Genomic DNA, 19064 nt, shown 5'->3' on the forward strand with positions numbered 1-19064 from the left:
AAGTCTACTTGGGCGTGGCGAGTCCTAATCGTGTTTTGTTGAAGAGTGACATGAATCCCAAGAAAGAAGGGCTTGTTCAGCCTCCCCTTGTGTCTCTTTTCACTCATTGAGAGCGGACCGTGCACTTAGCGGCCGGCCAATCGACGTGAGGTGGGAAAAAGCAACCTTGGTGTGAGCGCAAGGCTGCCAAGGGGTGCGCCCACAGAAAGGAGTAGAACTCGGGTGAAGAGAAGATCCTTCTCCAACGCGATTTGCAAGCGAAAGAACCTCAAGAACCCAAAATTATCACGAATCAAGGACCTCAGGAACCTCAAGACCCTCAAGAACCCAAGTTCCTCGCAAGCTTAAGACCCAGGATCACAGTGGATGGTCGTCACCCGAAGCGGAATGGATACTTCGCATACAGGTGATGAGAATGAGAGAGGTGACGATGACTCGTTCCCACCCGGAGATGATTTCTTCAACCCTCCCCCTTCGCCATCTACGCCACCAAGTGCTTTGGAGGCAGTGGTCATGCAGATGATGGCCATGATGGATAGACAAGAAGCAAGTCGCCTTGCTCAGGACAGTGAGCGCCTTGCTCAGGAACGTGAGCGCATTGCTCTTGCCACAAAACAAGAAGAAAATCAACTTGCTCAGGACCGTGAGCGCCTTGCTCAGGAACGTGAGCGAATTGCTCTTGCCGCAAAACAAGAAGAAAATCGCCTTGCTTTCGAACGCGAGCGCGATGAACGAGAAGCTCAAAGGGAGATTCGTCATCAAGAATTTATTTCCCACATGCTAGCCTCGAAGACCGAACCACCCAAAGATCGTGGAAGTTCGTCAAGTGGCGCAAGCCACGATGCGGATTCCAACCATCCAGTTACAGAAAAGTTGACTTTCAGTAAGTATGACGATAAGATGGATGCTACAGTTATTCATTCTTGGTTGCATCAATTTAATGCTTATTTTGCGACAACTAAGAAAACAAGAAATAACAAAGTTTTGACGGCAGCTATGTACCTTGCCGGTGATGCCATCAATTGGTACCATGCATGGCAAGAGGCACAGCTAGCCGCGCACCTCGAGGCAACCAACGATTTCACGCCCCTCTCTTTTAGTTGGGCTGATTTCCAAGACAAGCTCAAGGTGCGGTTTATGCCACCTCAGTACCTTGCACGCTTGAAAGAAGATTGGCGTAATCTCAAGCAACATGGTATGCCAGTCATATCTTTTTCTAACCGTGTTTTGTAGCTAGGCACTCAACTACGCAAGTCGGATGATGAGCGCAAAGAGGCTTTTCTTTTTGGGTTAGACGAATACATCAAGTTTGATGTTGAATTCTTTGACCGCGTGGATCTCAACAAGGCGGTAGCAAACGCTCTCGCCCAAGAGATGAAGCACAACAAGGGAAAGCCTAAGGAGAACAAGTCTTCTCAAGGGACATCTCAGAATTCTCCGAACACACAGAATGGTAAGAATGGCAATTCTCCTAGCCCTTCTTCCTCTAATTCCTCAGAAAAGAACTCTAACAATGAATCTAAGGGTAAAGCTAAAGCACCTGCAAAACCTAAGCTAACCGCTGATGAAAAAGCTTCTCAAGGAATTATAGGTGGATACATCTCGGTTGAAGAACAAGTGATTTATGCTAAAGAAGGTAGATGTTTTCAATGTCATGTCAAGGGTCACATTAAGAAGGCCTGTCCTAAGACAGTCCCACCTAAAGAACCCAAGGCACCCACAACTACCACAAACTCTGTCACAATGTTGCTAAATTGGCTTTATTTGACAAGAAAATAACTCTAAATGAATTATTGGATTTATAAGTGAGAGGGTTTTCTCGCTTGGAACAACAGGAAAAATAATTCTAAATGAATTATTGGAATTTTAAGTGAGAGGGTTTTTCTCACTGGAGACATCCGAGTACAGAGTATTCCTAGTGCGTCATTTAAAGTAATGACGGGAACACTGAGAACGGGAATATCTGTAAGGTCACTAGGAACAGGCACTTCTGATGCGTCACATCGGATGGGTGACAGGGAGCATCGGAAAGAAGTATCCGACCATCTGGGAACGGACATCTCTGATGCGTCATAGGATGGGTGACATAGAGCATCGTGAAGGAGATTGTACCGTAAGTTCGGTAGGAAAGGACTAGGTGATGGGTATTCTTGATGCGTCACAAGGTGGGTGACGGGTGCATCGGAAAAGGGGATATCCATAGTCGAGAGGAAATTCCGAACTGTGTTAGAATTGTGCACAAGGAAAAAGCAAGCACTTGAATGAAGATGGGTTCAGAGGAAACTTTGAGGAAAAACAGATGCTTTTTGAGAAAGCGGGATTGCCTTTCGGGAAAGCAGATGCTTTCTCGCGAGGAAGTCTATGTCTGCATTGCAACTGTGCATGTGATTGCATCTAGGGACGCTTGGGAAGTGCTGTGAAAGCATTGTTTTTAACTTATAAGGTTTTATTGAGTTTTTTGGACAGATTCAGACCATTTTTAAAGGTGACCGACCGCCCACTTAATAAGTGGGCAGCCATCTGATAAATAAGGCAACAGATCAGCCAGCATTTTCTCTCTCTCTTTTTCTGGCAGAGCAATGAAAAAAAAAAAACGATTTTTTTTTTGAAAAAAAAAAAAACGGCCGCGATCTCTACGCGAGCAGCTATTCGTGCCCGTGGCTAGGAGCTATAAAAGCATCACATGCCCTTACTCAGGGAGGAGGACCAATCTTTGCAAGGAGGAGATGCTGCTGCAGATTTCAGCCGTAAAGAAGACGTTGCCGGTGATGACCATGGCTGCCCCAAGTGTACCAGATGTCGCCAAGACCTAGTGCGCGAGTTACCTCGCGAAGAAGTCCCTACGGAGCGTGTTTCCATCGCGACAAGTTGCTGTTTTTCTCTGTTTTCAGCCCATAAACGTCATAGACGGGACTGATTTACGAGAAGGAACCCGAGAACACACCTCTTTTGTGTGTAGGATTGGAAGAGAGGATTTTCTATGGAGAGATCTCTTCTGGGGAATTGCTTTTTCGAGAACGGAGTTGCGTTTCGAGCGTCGAGACTTTGAAGGTAACGATTTTCATGTTATGATCTCTGAGTATTTGATTGCAGGTTTACTTTCTCTTCGTGAGGGAGTAGGAGCAGAGGAAGGCATGAGCCTCTGCAAGAGAAAAGCGCTTTGAGGAACTAGAGCCAGATCAGCCGAAGGGTTTCGTACCCTAGTTGGGAAGTAGATCCACGGATCGGAGAGAGGTAGTCTCTCAAGTTGTGATCCGGAAGTTGGGATTCCCAAGTAAGGACTTTGTGTCCGGGAAAGCAGAGTTGTTCTGCGGGAAGAGGACTTTGGAAAGAGAGTTGGAAAAGAGTTGCAGGGATGCCATGCCCTGAGTCTGGAAGGTGAGATCCAGAGGCGAGAAACTTTATTCTCGAGGAATTGTAATAAGGAACGGAAGTTCCTTGGAATAGGGTTTTGCCCTAGGAATCAGAAGTTGAGGCTTCCGGGAACCATCAAGTCTTATTCTAGAACGAACGTGGTAATACGTTCGGTTCAAGTGCTTGTATAGACTTCTCCTCAATAATAAAGATACTATTATTGGGGGGGGGGGGGGGGGGGGGGGGACCAACCCATCTTCTGGTCCCAGTACTGCGTCGATCTTCTCACTCTCTATCTCTCTCTCTATTTATTTCTCTCTATATCCTCTGGCTTCAGTAATAAGTGATAAATCCTATTTATCCGAATGTATTTTATATTGTTACGCGCTCCTGTTTGTGACACACAACACAACCTGCATCTTCTTACGACTCTGACACACACATTGATGAATCTCTCTTGAAGTGTTATGGTCATGTAAAAGGACAGCGTTTTATCATATTGTTTGATCCAGGCAGTATGCAATGTGCATGATGTGATTAGTCCCCCCCTCTTATTGAGAGAGCCCGCCTAGAGGTTAGTCAGAAATCTCCTCTCGAGGTTTCTGGTTTCGCTCTTGGTATGGACTCTCTCATCACGAAGGAGTGCCTTGATGTGATGTTTACCGTTCAACAAGCTTCTTTTCGTAGGAAATTTCTTGTGTCTCCTCTCTCAGGATGTGATATGATTTTGGGCATTAAATGGTTTCGTGAACTCAATGCTCTCATTGATTTTGAAGCTAACACTCTCATTTTACATGCAAAATTGGATTCCCCCCTCATCATTCGTGCTGAGGAGGGCTTGCATTCTTTGCTTCTCATCTCGCATTTACAGGTAAAGCGTGAATTATGACAAGGAGCACAAGCGGCATTCATTTATGTTTCCCTAGTTTCCCATAGCATTCAGGCTCCGGGTAAGTATTCGGAGTTGTTTATGAAATTTAAACATCTCTTTTTGCAGGATGATCTTCCACCTCGCCTATCACCGGAGCGGCCGGAGGACCATCGCATCGAGCTTATGGAGGTAGCACAACCTGTCAGTAGGCTCCCTACCGTTTGAGCAAGTCACAGGAGGAAGAGTTAAGAGTGACAACTCACAGAGTTGGTGGCTAGAGGATTTATACGTCCTAGTGTAAGTCCTTTTGCTGCTCCTATTTTGTTCGTTCGCATATTCAGCATGAAGAATCAATCTTGCTTCCCAAGGGCCCAGCAACTATCTCATTCGTGATGGATTGTTATTTTTTCGTCAGTGTCTATGTGTATTGCGCTCTCTCAGACTAGCCATATTGCATGATGCACATGACTCTCTCACGGGTGGGCACAGGGGTATGAACACCACATTGGAAAAGATTGAACGATTTTTCTATTGGCCTAAAATGCGAAAAGATGTATTTAGTTATGTCACACATTGCACTATTTGTCAAAAAGTAAAAGCTCCTCGGGGTAAGCAGCAAGGCCTCTTGCTTCCGTTGCCTATTCCTGAGGGACCTTTTCAGGATATCTCTATGGATTTTGTGACTAACTTACCATCAAATCAGCATTCAAGGAACACTCAATGTTTAACTATTGTTGATCGTTTCAACAAATTTTGCATGTTGATTCCTTGTAAGGCAATAGTTATTGCACAAGATGTTGCACGATTGTTTATAAAGCATTGGTACCCCCTCTGTGGTTTGCCAAAGTCCATTGTTTCAGATAGGGATGTTAAGTTTACGTCCAACTTTTGGCGTGCACTTTTTGAAAATTTTGGCACAAAGTTGAATTTTTCATCCGCTTTTCATCCACAGTCAGATGGTCAAACGGAAATTTATAATCAGTTAGCTTTTGATGTGTTGAAGTCTTATGTTCATGATCAGTAGTCTCAATGGGAGCTCTATCTCCCATTGGTGTAGGCTATTCTCAATGATTCTTTCTCTTCTGCTATTGGTCGAACTCCGTATGAGGCAGCTTTTGGTCGCCGATTCCAATCACACTGTTGACTCGATCGGTCAGTCAAATGCCTGATACCAATGTTGAGAGTCAGTCATTGGATGAGATTTCTGAGAGTATGACTCGATCGGTCAGTCAAATGCGTGATGCCAATGTTGAGAGTCAGTCATTGGATGAGATTTCTGAGAGTATGAAGCTTCGGCTAAGCAAGGCTCTGGAATCTTATTCTAGATAGGCTAACAAGCATCGTCAGGAGGTTTCGATCAAAAAAGGAGATTGGGTTTATCTACGAATTATAAAACAACGTCTTAAGCAAGTTGGAAAGAAATGTCCAAAGTTATATTTTCGTATGTATGGTTCATTTCCAGTCATCAAAAAGATTAATGAGGTTTCAATGAAATTAAAGTTGCCTAACTCATGGTCAATGCACAACGTTTTCCATGTTTCTTAGTTGAAAGTGTTTCAGGGAACACCTCCAAAGGACGTTTCGGAAGAAGAAGAACCGGAGATCATCGATGAAGCAGAAGTTATGGAGCCGGAGCAAGTCTTGTTGCATCGGTTTCGCTATGGTTCGAAGAAACAAGTACGACAGTATTTTTTGAAGTTCAAAGATCGAGAAACCCATGAAGCGGTGTGGGTAGACGAAGAGTTCTTCAAGGATTATCCAGAGTTGTTGGCAGACTACAAGGAAGCCATGCAGCTCGGTACCAGTACCTCATTTTAAAAAGGAGGGGATGTCACGTGACACATTCCAACCCTATGTGTCCGTGGACAAGCTACACCATAGCAGGATTTCCGTCAAGTCCAGTCAAGTTAGATTAGAAGTGATCTGGCACTTTTGTGATCTGACACTTTTGTGAGTCTATTCGTAGACCGTGCATGACCAGTCACTCAATGTAGATGCATATCCTCTGGTTGCACATTGCATAAGCATAAGCATTTCCATCAAATTCCATCAGAGTCAGTTTGGGGATTTTTCAGATGACTTTATCCCATTTTTTCCTATTTTTGACATTTTTCACTTATTTATTAAGTGACTTTTGTTGGGTACTCAGTAGGGCAAATTGGGTAAGTTAATATATAAGCAAACCCAAGTTAGCACAAATTGGCAGATGAGCAAAGACACAGCAGGCTTCCCCAAGCAACAGGTGTCCCACCCTCTCTCAGCAAGACCCTCTCCAATACCTTGGCGAGGCCCTCCCTTCCCTTGGCGTTTCCAGGATCAGCATTGCCATCCCTCAACCCTCAGGCCTTGCGTTTCCATTCTCCCTTGGCAACAGCCTCCCAAGAACTACTAACGCCAGCCAACAATCATCAGGAGTAGCGTTTTCCCCCTTCAAGCTTACCACAGCCAGCATTTTCTGGGATCGCTAAAGATCAGCCCTTGCAGCGTTTTTGCTTCAGGCACTATAGCGTTTTGTTGTCAACCATAGAAGACCTGCAGCCAGCGTTTTTCTCAGCCCAGGAACAACTCAAAAACGCAGCCCAAATCAGCAGCTATATCAGCGTTTTTCTTCACCAATTCAGCCCCTACAGGGACAGTCAATTTCAGCCGACAAAACAGTCATTTTCAGCCTTAGGACAGCAGTAGAAACAGCCCATCTCAGCCCCGAAACAGTCCATGAAAATCAGCAGATAGAAGATCCCAATTTTCAGCCACGAAGTCGTCGTCGTCATCGGCATAGTCCCATTGCATTCGCATTGTACGCTTTTGTGCAATCAAGTAGACCACTCTCGCCGACGAGAGTGGGGCCTTCGGAGGAGGGTTTTACAACCTCTCGGTGACGTATCTTTTCTCTCTCCTTCTCTCAGTCTCATTCACTTGCACGCACAATATCCACTTACTTTGTTCGTGATCATAGCACTCTCCATAAGACGGAAAGCTCTCTTTCCCTAAGAACTAAAAGGAACCTTGAGCAATAAAGATCACTAATCTTGAGAAAATACAACACTCATTCCGCTGCACCTTACATCTCTATCTTGGCCGGATCCATTTACACTTCCTGCTGCTGACACAATGTGTCCCAAAACGTGTATCTCTGGTAGGAAAAATTCACTTTTCTTCGCATTAATCACTAACTTGTGATCTCGTAATGCTTGAAAGACCTGAAGCAGATGATCACTATGTTTTGCCTCATTCTTGGAGAAAAGAATGATATCGTCAAAGAAAGTGCCAACAAATAGCTTGTACTCTCGAAAAATCTTGTCCATCATCCGGTTAAATGTTGCAGGAGCATTGGTTAGGCCAAAAGGCATCACCAAAAACTCAAATAACCCAAAAGTCGTCCGAAAGGCTGTCTTGTAGACGTCTCACGGCGTGATTCGGATTTGATGATATCCACTCTTCAAATCAATTCTGCTAAAGGACGAGGATCCCTATAATCTGTCGAGTATATCATCGATCTTACGAATTGGAAATCTGTTCTTGATGGTGATTTTGTTGAGAGCTCTATAATTGATGCACATTCTCCAAGACCCGTCTTTCTTCAAAACCAACAACACTGGAGAGCAGTACGGTGAAGTACTAGGTTGGACAAGACCCTTTTCCAAGAGGTCTTTCACTTGGTTCATAATCTCTTCGTTCTGGGCTCGACTCACACGGTAAGGTGGCCGGTTTGGTGGCGTGCTTCCAAGTATCAGATCAATGGTATGATCTTCAGGACGAACAGGTGGTAACTCGCCTGGTAGGCCCTGTGAGAAGCAATCGGCATGAGACTGGAGAAAATCTTGGTGTTCTTTATCAAGTTTAGACATATTTGTCCTATCCTCATCACTCAACTCTTTCAAAAAGATCGAGTAAACAAACAGATTGGATTTTATTAACTTTGAAATGGCCGAAGCCGATACAATAGGGACAGACTCGCCCTTAAATTTAATATCAAGTACAATGTTTTTGCCCTTCTCTATGGTCAATGTCGCTTTCCTCGCTCTATAGTTGACCACGACGTTGTTCTTGTGGTAATAGGGAATTTCCAAGAGAACACCACAACCTTCCAAAGGCATTATGTAAAAGTCCTCATGCCCCAAATACCCCTGACAATGCAACCGAAGTTTGCCAATGACCAAGTGTGAGGCGGGTAGAAAAGAGCTCCAGAATCTCTCGCAATAAGCGTCCATTGTATCCTTCTTGGTCATCCGAAGATGGTTCCAAGTAGTTCGTATATCGCGTTCATACTCTCGAGTCAGCCAAGAAGAAATAAAAAGCCTCTTGGATTTCAGCCATTTAACTGGCGCAGTCTTGTTTAATAGAGAGTGGACCACCAAGTTCGAGCATTCCCCTTAAAGTAAGAGGCAGCTCTCTGAATCTTAGAGTGCTCTGAGTAACGCCCTCCCGCAAAAGCGATGTCAAATTGCTGTGCAAAAGACAAAGCCTTCGAAGCATCTCTATAACCAGAAAAAGTGTCAAATTTAATTGACTGTCCACCTTCCTTAAACTCTCGGACTTTCTTGCTTTTGTCTTCCAGAAAGTCATACTGGTTGGCCTATAAAAATTCTGTTTCCTTTGCATAAAAGTTGCTGTCATCAAAGTGCGAACTGTCTGAAGACGAGTCCTCTGTAGAACTGTTACTCACATTTAGACTTCTTTGCCTTTTTCTTGGGTGATTCCTTGCTTGAATCCATTCGTACCGCAGTAAAATAGGATTGGATTTCCATGTGGAAGGATAATCGACTCGCTCTGATACCATTGGAACAAACTTGGACACCCCAAGACTGGAATCGGGTCGCGACACGAGAGAGAAGAACACTTCAATTTAATCACAGTTCAAATTTAGACGACACTGGCCCGACGTAGTTCCGTGCCTAGAGATATTGGCCCCAAAGTCTGGCGCGCCTTTCGGTATTTATTTTTATATTACTCTTGAGCAAAGTACAATCCAATAGGGGTCCTCTGATCCCAGACTCTGCGTCCAGATGCTTTGCAGAGTGAGGCCCCTAGGGTCCCTATTAGTCTTACAAAGGGGTGCTAAAAGCAGAGCCCCAAAAGCTTAAACTCAAAAGTAGTGGGTTCAAAAAGCAACTGGTCGTCAAAAGCTTGCCTAAAAAGCATCAGTGCTTTTTGAGGAATTCCGTATAGTCTGGCACATGAGCAGCGCAAATTACAGGCATCCGTACAGTTTGCCACGTCAGCGTCCGTACAATCTACCCAGGTCAGCAACGCAATTTACGGGCGTCTGTACAATATCAGCAATGTCATCATTTTGTGACACCCTTTACATATTTAAAGGCTCGTGGCCTTGGAAAGCACTGCTATGGAAAGCTCTACTTCTTAAAAGCTCCTTGGCCAAGGCTTTGGCGCCCAAAAATCTGGTCTACAAATTGTGAAAGTCCGTACACTGTCACATCATCATCCTCCATGCTCTACGTTGCGCCCGTACAACCATGCCACATCAGCAGTTTCACATTTTACGGAGGTGTCCATGCTAGCATGTCTTTATGTTTTGTGCCCATTTGTCTGATTGTCCACAATTGTGGTCTTCAATGGCTCTAACCCCTTAGGGATGCCACGCCACCAACTTGTGACAAGTTTGGTATAAAGAGTCAAGTCAAAAGCATGAGGTCCAAAAACAAAGCGCCACCCAAAAGCATTGCAGCTTAAAACAATTACCCTTTAAAACTTCGCCAAAACTGACCCAAAAGCTTACGGAAGGACTTGTAATGTCACTAGCAAAAGATGTGCCGCGCTTTATGGAAATTAGCCATGTCAGTAGTACGGCGAGCCATGCCACATCATCACTGTTATTTTCCATTTTGTGTGTGCGCACGCGTGTGTGGTATGTCTTGAGCCATGCCACATTATCACTTTTGTGATATTTTACTTCTTAGAGAACTTAAATGTAGGAGCAAATTTTTATTTGCGCGCGCACACACACACCCCTATTTTGTCAAATATCAACAATTATATCAAGGAGGATAGTGGGGTAATGAATCAATCATGAACTTGCCCATGCTTGATTAAATAGTCATAGATTAGAGTGGAATCTAGAGTATACTACTTAACTCAATAATTAGTAGTAGGATTGGAAACTGCTTATGCTTGTCAAGCTCTAATACACTTAAAAGGGTTAGGGAGGATGAGGGATGAGAAAGAGAACCATTCATAATGAGAACATAATCGTGTTTGATTGGTAAAAGAGTGTGTATATCAAGCTCTTTGTACAAGAGAAGGTAGAGTCTCTAGCAGAGTTGCGGGATATGGAAATGCGGAAACGGAAACAGGGAGAGAAACGAAAATGCAAATGGAAAATTTTGAGAGGGTTAAAAGGGGAAACACCATGTCAATGAGGATGTGCTACAATCAATGTTTCAGAGAACTCAAAGACTCTTAGATTTAGAAAAACCATACAAATGTGGATCCTGTAGAAAACCAAAAGGCGAAGCTGAATCAGTTCTAAGATAGAATATCAAGGGAGTTGGGACCAACTGTTGAATTTCAATTCATCACTTATAACAAGAAGTGGTACCGAGAGTCAAGAGAGAGGAACGATTTTTTTGCCAAAAAGAGAGCAACTTGAAGGTAACAACATGAGTCTAAGAAGACATCTTTCTTGTACGTCAATACATGCATCGATCACACAAACCACCTCCTTTACAAAATGAGGATACAACATCACGTCTGTGTTTACCTTAAAATAAATTTTACCCTGCCAAGTCAGCCCAAAACTCTGCGTTTCATATATCTGAAACATTCCAAAATGCCACGTGGCAGCTGCTCAAGAATTCTGAAACGTTTCAAGATGGTAAAAGCATTCTGGAAGTCAGGCTGTGTTTCAGTGTGTCCCCCTCCCAAAGGGGGTGTTTTGGGTTGTTCCTTCAACTATGGTCTCTAGGGTTGACTCTTGATAACCCCATAGGTTCATGCAATCATGCATACATAGGGAACTTCAACCCACCTTGAGAGGAATGCCTTTTGGTTCTCTGGAGATGCAAACGATGATTTTTTGACAAACATGAGAACAATTTGGAAAGGTAAACTGGTGATCGTCTTGTGTCTTTCAGCGAGTGCACTCTCCCGAGTCTTGCAAGATTCCTTTTTTTTTTGGAGGTACGATTGAAATTTGAAAGATGCTGCCGGGTATCAAACCTGGGGCCTTATTCACCCACACATCCACCTTAACCACTAGGTTACTACCGCATTGGCTGAGATTCAATTTGTGTTTGGGAAAAAACTTCTCAATTTTAAATCATTTTCAGTATAAAGGCTTTGTTATGTGAGACTCCCACAATACTTTCATTGCCGAATGGACAACCTGATTGTTTGTCTAATTGAGGCCAAGGATACTACTACTGTTCACTCAAAAATTGTGTTGACCTCTGCCTTATTTTTTGTAAGGTGTTCCAGTTTAGTTAATTCTGCTGATCGGTTTAGAAAGTTTGCGTTCATATAGGCTCCCTCTCCACGCACAAGGATTGCTGAAGTCAGACTTGTTGGACGCCATCCTGAGGTGTACGAGCCTTGTGATGACTCTTTTGCCCTTGTGGATGCACTCCTTGCAGACAAAGCACAGCTAGAAGAGCTTAAACCAAGTTTATGTTTGGAAGTGGGTTGCGGCAGTGGCTATGTCATTACATCCCTGGCTCTTATACTTGGAAATTGCAGCAATTCTGAGGTGCAATTTCTCGCTACTGATGTGAGTGAGGCTGCAGTTCACACCACATGTAGTACTCTTGCAGCTCATCATGTCAATGCAGAAGTGGTAGTAGCAGATTTGGTGTCAGGGCTGGAGAAGCGTCTGGATAAGGTTGTTGATGTGCTTGTTTTCAATCCTCCATATGTACCTACACCTGAGCATGAGGTGGGTGTAGAGGGCATTGCTTCTGCTTGGGCTGGTGGTGATAGGGGGCGTATGGTGATTGATCGCATGCTGTCAATCATCGACTCACTCCTTTCAAGTAAAGGGATCTTCTATCTTGTGGCTGTGACAGAAAACAATCCTGGGGAGATTTGCCAGGTCATGCGCTGCAAGGGTTTTGCCTCCAGAATTGTCGTACAGCGCCACACTGACGAGGAGAGTTTGCATGTGTTGAAATTTTGGAGGGTGGATGACCCTCTTGACCAGGAGGGTCCTACAACGCCTTCTGTTTCTCCACGCACATCATCTCTACATCGCACTTTCTCTCAACGTTTGGCCCGACTGGTATCATTCAAATGATGTTTTTACTCTTTTCAGTTGTACATAATTTCTGTCTGAATGTATGCATTTGCATTGTTGTAAATTGATACATTGATAGTGCATCAGCCAATAATGACGTCTGTGAATCTTGAGTTAGAATATTGCCTAGTTTTTATTTTGACACTATTTCACTTTTATCATGGTACATGTAACATGTTATTTTCATGTAGTAGTCCATTGGTTAGGTTCATACATCCCTGGTGTGGCTTCACGACTTGTTACAGGGTGACATGAACTTGTCACACACTATTCCCCCTGGTCTCAAGAAAAGACTTCCATCTTCATGGAAGCCAAGTTTACTAACAGTTGATGCAAATGACTGCAATGGGAGGAGGTGCATTTGCAAGCATGGAGTGCACAAGGTCCCGGTGCAGATTTTTGCAAAAATAGGTGGCTATAAGAGTTGTGAGTGCTTAGATGTAGGATATGTGTCATGACCTCTGAGAAAAATTGATGACTTATGTACCAACGGGGTACCAACTTGGTGGCTATTTTTCATGCCGATGCCAAGGATGACCAAGGAGTGATTTCTAATGGGGTCAGTAATATTTTTGTCAATATGTTAGCAAGGGTCCGAAAGAGTCTTTGATGGGTAGGCATGGGCTCAGCTACTCATATGAAAATTCTGAACCACTCCAAAATTACACTACCTTGGTTTTTGAGCAGGTGCCACCACACAAAGCAAACATCACAATCAAAGGGAGTATATGCACTGTGTAGCTCTAATTTTAAACAATTCAATTTCATTGGCTCTTTTCTAGTTTTTGGCCTGCCTATGGCAAAGGCTTTAGTGTTTGGGTATGTTTTTTAGCTTTGGACTTAAGGTAATCAGTGGCGATCCTCAAATCATTATTAATTCTTAATGTTAAATCTTGAACTTGAGAAAATCAATGCTAATCATTAACCATTGCACTCATTGACCTCTCTCTCTCTCTCTCTCTCTCTCTCTCTCTCTCTCTCCCACCCACCCTGCATTATTGGCTCTTGGCTCTTGATGAGTGTTATGCACAAAAGGTCAAGCTTGGTGGCTTGTATCAGCTTGACATTTGTGGCATTGGAGATGTGAAGTTATGCATGCGTAAGAGCACTAGATTTATGCTTTGAGGTGTCAGATGTGTCCTAAAGTTGATTAAGAGCTTAGTGTTACTAGCAGGTCAACTTGATTATTTTGGCTGTAAGTGATGATATAGTGTGTGCGGAGAGGAAGAAAGAGAGAGAATGAGAAGACATGATGTGAGGACCCTTGAGCCGGTGGGTTGGGGCTTTCAGTGTTGGAGTTATGTATTGCATAAATCGAGACTCTAATTTTGAGGTGAGCTAATATTGCTGGATGAAGCTTCTTACACATGTTAGAACATCAAAGTTGAAGGTGGCGATCTACCAATCTGCAAGAGAGAAATAAAGAGATTAGTGTTAAGCTAATGAGTTCGACACTTAACACAACAACAAAAAGTAGGCTATACTCTATATTTGTATAAAAAGTAGGCTATACGCTATATTTTTATAACATTTTGAAACTTGTATTGGTTACATGCCAACGTTTATTATTGTATGTGGAAATCCGTTACTCTCTCTCTCTCTCTCTCTCTCTCTCTCTCTCTCTCTCTCTCTGCACTATGTTTTACCAAACTGACACCCGCATTTGACTAGCAGTCAAAGCTATCAATACAGGAGCAAAGACCAACTCTTCGCATTTACAAGCAGTCAAAGCTATCAATACAGGAGCAAAGACCAACTCTTTGCATTTACAAGTTGAAATGAGCTAGTTAGAGCAATGCATGAGAACTAGACAAGAGTTCAAGAAAGAGCTTCCTGGGAATAGCATCAAAGAGGAGGATTAGGATGAAAATGGCTCTTCTAGGTGAAGATGGATGGAATGGGTGAAAAGAGGCTTAGTTGGAGAGCCATCAATTGGAATATGATCTATGTATGTGGGAAAAAGGGGTAGCAGTGCTCAAGAAGAGCATCACTATAACGAGTGGAATACGAGTAGGAGAATGCAAGCTAATGGACGAGTAGTGTCTCAAAGAGAGCAACATGGATGAAAGCTACAAGGTAGCAAGAGATATTTGTGGGCATACAGACTATAAGCTCAAGCAACACTACGTTAAGATGTCTGACTTGAGTATAAGAGAAGACGGCCAACACAGGTCCATGAGAATATTTGGGATGCATGTGGGGTGTACAACAAGAAGGGATGTAGCAAGGATGGGGTGTTGGAGGTGGTTGAATCACATGAGGAAGTGGGTGTTTGCCATCATGGGGCGCATTTGACGTGCAAGGTGTTTTGGATGCTTGAGGACTAGCAAAGGCCTAGTGTGCTTAATGGGTGTACAAACCAACATGGTTATGCAATGTGTTAGTTGTTGGGAATTATCTTTATGTTCATTGTTGATGCTTGGGGCGTATTACCATATGTCTTGGTGGGCAGTTGTGATAAGATTTCGGTGTTGGAAACCCTTGTGCATGGCTGTGGCAAGAGGCTCTTGGGCTATTGTGGAACAAAGAAAGGCACATAAAGGGAAGAAGTAGAGTTGACTGTGACCAAGGATAGTTTTTGAAGTTGTTGCAGCATGATGGATGCATTGGAAGTAAGTGCTGATGCATAAAGATTGAATCCAGATGAGGACGTCGTGGTGAGAGCATTCCAGATGAAAATTTTATGAGAAGGAAGTTTGGTAGCCATAGCAATCTCATCTACATGCATTTGGACTTCCATATGCTACAAGGTGTCCTCACAAGGAGTAGTAGACTTCATGAAAACACCAAGGAGTGTATGGACATGCATCAATGAATGGCATGTCCAACTAAGTATACATAGCAACTAGGTAAGGAGGCTAACAACATTTTCAAGACATGTGACATCATGCAAAATGTTGGTCTTATCACAATAAGATCGTGATGACATCATTAGCAAGGGTTTGTCGAAAAACAACATGCTTGGACATGCTTTAATTGGCATGTATGGAACTTGTGTACTTTTGAAAGCATAACAATTTTTGGCCATGGCTTATCTCCAAAATGTGGCTAACTTAGCTTGAGTTTTGGAGGCATGTGGACATTGACTTTCACAAGTGACTGCATGGCGAGGGTATTAAACTAGTGTCACACAAGTCCAGATCCAGCTCCGCATCGGATTTGTTGCGTTTTCAGTCATTGAATATGTATCGTTATCACCATCAATGCGGATTAGTTTGGTAGCCATGGAAAGCTCATATGTAGGTGTTTGAGCTTCCTTGTGCTACAGTATGTCCTCATGAGGACCAGAAGTAGACTTCATGAAAGCATCGAAGAGTGTATGGACACGCATCAATGAATGCCCTACCCAAGTAAGTATACATTGCAGTTGGGTAGGGAAGCTAGCATCATTTTCAAGACATGTGAAATCATATTAGCCTTGTTAGAATAAGTTCTTGCTAAGATCATTAGCAAGGGTTTGCCAAAATACAACAACATGCTTGGCCATGCTTTGATCGACATGTATCAAAATTGTGTACTTTTGAAAGCATAACAATCTGTGGCCATGGCTTCTCTATAAAATGTGGCTAGCCCAGCTTGCATTTCGGAGGCATGTGGCATCATCCAACATGTTGACCTTCACAAATGAAGGCATGGTGAGAGACTTAAGCCTGGTGTCACACAAGTCCAAATCTAGCCCCATTTTCAGCCCTTGAAAATGCAGCCAGACTTGTGTTTCTTTCAATCATGGGACATGCTTACATTGCATGCTAAATCAATGCTAGATTTGGTCTTGGGCAGTTCTTAGTGGCAATACCAATTCAAAACCATAAGGAGGCCCTCCTTAAATAACTAATTTGATCTCAAAGGAGCTAAGACTAGTCATTTCACCAAGCAAGGGGGGCACAAAACAGCAACATTTTCAACCTTGAGAAGGAGAAGAATGTTGTGCATCATTTCGGGCTAGTATGGAAATCGATTGCCTACATTTTCAGCCTATTCGTCACCTAGACAATAGCACTAAACCTGCCGTTTCTTGAGCAAGGCAGTGCCTAATAGGAGCGATGATAAATCATTCATGCAAGAATGGACAGAGGAAGGTTGGAGCTCTTCCTTAGTTTTCAGCAGGTAGACAATTAGAAGGGCAAGGTAATCCATCACGTCGAAAACACCTAACGCTATAAGCTTCTCAACTTCCCATCCCTCAGGTGAACTCATTCTCTTTGATTGTCGCCTAGCCGAGCCATTTTCATCCTGATCCGCCTCTTTGATGATAATCCCAGTAAGCCCTTTCTCATGCACTCCTCTAACCAACTCATTTTCAACTTGTAAATGGGAAGACTTTGTCTTTTCCCGTGTAGTGATAGCTTCGACCGTTGGCCAAATCTTTGTGTCTCACTAATTGCATGCTCCTTCCACTCTAACATGTCGTGCATAGAGTCCTACACCACAAAGCTTCTAAGTTTGATTCCCGCTCCCGTGTTTCTAGCATGGGATCTTCCCAACAATGCTTTATCCCCTACATGATGGAATCAAGCATAGTCATTTGCCTAATGCTCTCCCAAGTCTCTCCTTGTTGAGCTCTTTGAATTGAACCATCTAGACATCCTACGATTTCCATAAGTGGCACATCACCACACGACCTTTTTTGCCCTTTTAAGAAGGCTGCTTTAGGAAGCTCCTCATCGGCATCTTCGACGATACAAAAATCTAAATTTAGTATCATGATTGGGGTGATCCGTCACATCTTTCAAAATGTTTGACGCTATTAGCTGCTTATCTTCCCATCTCTTAATTGATCTCATTCTCTTGAATTGTCGCCTAAACAAGCCATTTTCGTCCTAATCCTCATGTTTGATGGTAATCCCATTAAGCACTTTCCTGGGCTCTTGCTTGGTTCTCATGCACTATTATAACCAACTCATTTTCAAGGGTTAAATTGGAAGAATTGGTCTTTGCTTGTGTAGTGATAGCTTTGACCGCTGACCAAATGTGGGTGCCTCACTTATTGCATCCTTCTTCCACTCTAGCATGTCATGTGCACAAACTCCTGCACCACTAAGCTCCTAAGTTTGATGCTGCTTCTCTATTTGTGCCATGGGATCTTTGTAAGAACAATTCAACTCCCATGGATAAAATCAAGCATAGTCCTTTCCTGATGGTGTCACAACTCTCCCCTCTTCAATTAGCAGAACAACATGAGATTTGTGAGGTAAAACATGGGTGCACAAAACCTTTTTTGGCATGTCGAGCGCAAATTGTCCTACACTACGAAGTTCTTGAGTGAGATATTGCTCCCCTTTTTCTAGTATGGGATTTTCCCAAGGAAAAATGACATGGAATCAAGCACAGTACTTTGCGGATGCTCTCCCAAATCTTTCTTCTTTGTGGCTAAAGCATATTAAATCATTACAGCTTGCTAAAGTGAACTGTCTAGATTTCTTATGATTTCCAAAGGTGACGAATTAAAGGAGTACCTTTCCTGTCCTTTTCAGAAGGGTGATTTTTCAAGCTTCTCTTTAGTGCCTTCATCTTGATACAAAAATCTAGATTCAGGAGCATCATGAATGGGGTAATCTCTCACGTTGAAAACGTCTATTGATGCTATTATCTGCTTACCTTCTCATCTCTCAGGTGAACTCATTCTCTTTGCATTAGCATGCCATTCATTTTCTCCATCTCCTTTTCCATAACCACTTGCTTTTTGACCAAGCTCGACATATCCCACAATGAACACACCCCAAGAGATGACATTTCGGGCAAGGGCATCACATTTGACATACATACAAATTTCTTTCCACAATCGTGCTAGGAATATCTTGTAATGAACACGTTCTAAGGGACGACATTTCAGGCAAAAAGCTAATCAAGGACTGTGAGTGCTTTGCAAGGGCACCACATTTGTTGTACATATTGATGAAAGCATTACGAATCACAACATCTTGCTCGAACAACGTGTGGGTAGCAACCTCATCATGAATCCTCTCATGCATTCCATAGCCATGATGTGCATATGTTGCAATGAACATTTTATCCAACAATCCCTAACTAGCAAGCTCATCGTGAGACCCTTTGTGTGTATGTGTGTGTTGTGGGTAGCAATCTCATCATGAATCCTCTCGTGCATTCCATTGCCATGCTGTGCATATGCTGCAATGAACATTTTCTACAACAATCCCTAACTAGCAAGCTCATTGTGACCTACCAATCTCGTCATGGATCCTCTTACACATGCCACAGCCATGTTGGGCATATCTTGCAATGAAAATGCTCGAAGAGACGACATTTTGGGCAAGGGCATCACATTTGGCATAGATTTCGGCCAAGGCATTGCTATTCACATCATGTTTCTCCAACTAACCTTGACCATCAATCTCGTTGTAGCTTCTCTCACATATGCGATAGCCATGTTGGGCATATCCCACATGAATACACTAAGAGGTGACATTTCGTGCAAGGGTATCACATTTGACATACATATATGCTAAGGTGTTCATGATTAAACCTAAGTTTCATTTATACTCTTGTATATGCATATATATAAATATAAAACATTTTTAAACATTGTATATCTGTATTGTACGTGTATTTTTGTCTGAAGTCTATTTTGATCGA

At 43.0% G+C, this 19064-nt stretch overlaps 1 protein-coding gene across 3 annotated transcripts in view; it reads left to right on the forward strand.

Annotated features, from left to right (window-relative positions):
- LOC147445273 (uncharacterized) overlaps positions 1 to 12586 on the forward strand; it is a 39251-nt gene extending 26665 nt beyond the window's left edge. For all 3 annotated transcript variants that reach the window (XM_086524836.1, XM_086524835.1, XM_086524837.1), the window contains exon 3: positions 11706 to 12586. In XM_086524836.1, coding sequence (XP_086380962.1) covers positions 11706 to 12470 — 765 coding nt within the window. In that variant the 3' untranslated portion in view covers positions 12471 to 12586. The remainder of the gene's footprint in view (positions 1 to 11705) is intronic.
- The last annotated feature ends 6478 nt before the right edge of the window (positions 12587 to 19064 follow it).

Source organism: Adiantum capillus-veneris, chromosome 12 (assembly GCF_014529385.1).
Source record: "Adiantum capillus-veneris isolate H3 chromosome 12, ASM1452938v2, whole genome shotgun sequence".
In the NCBI taxonomy this organism is placed as follows: domain Eukaryota; kingdom Viridiplantae; phylum Streptophyta; class Polypodiopsida; order Polypodiales; family Pteridaceae; genus Adiantum; species Adiantum capillus-veneris.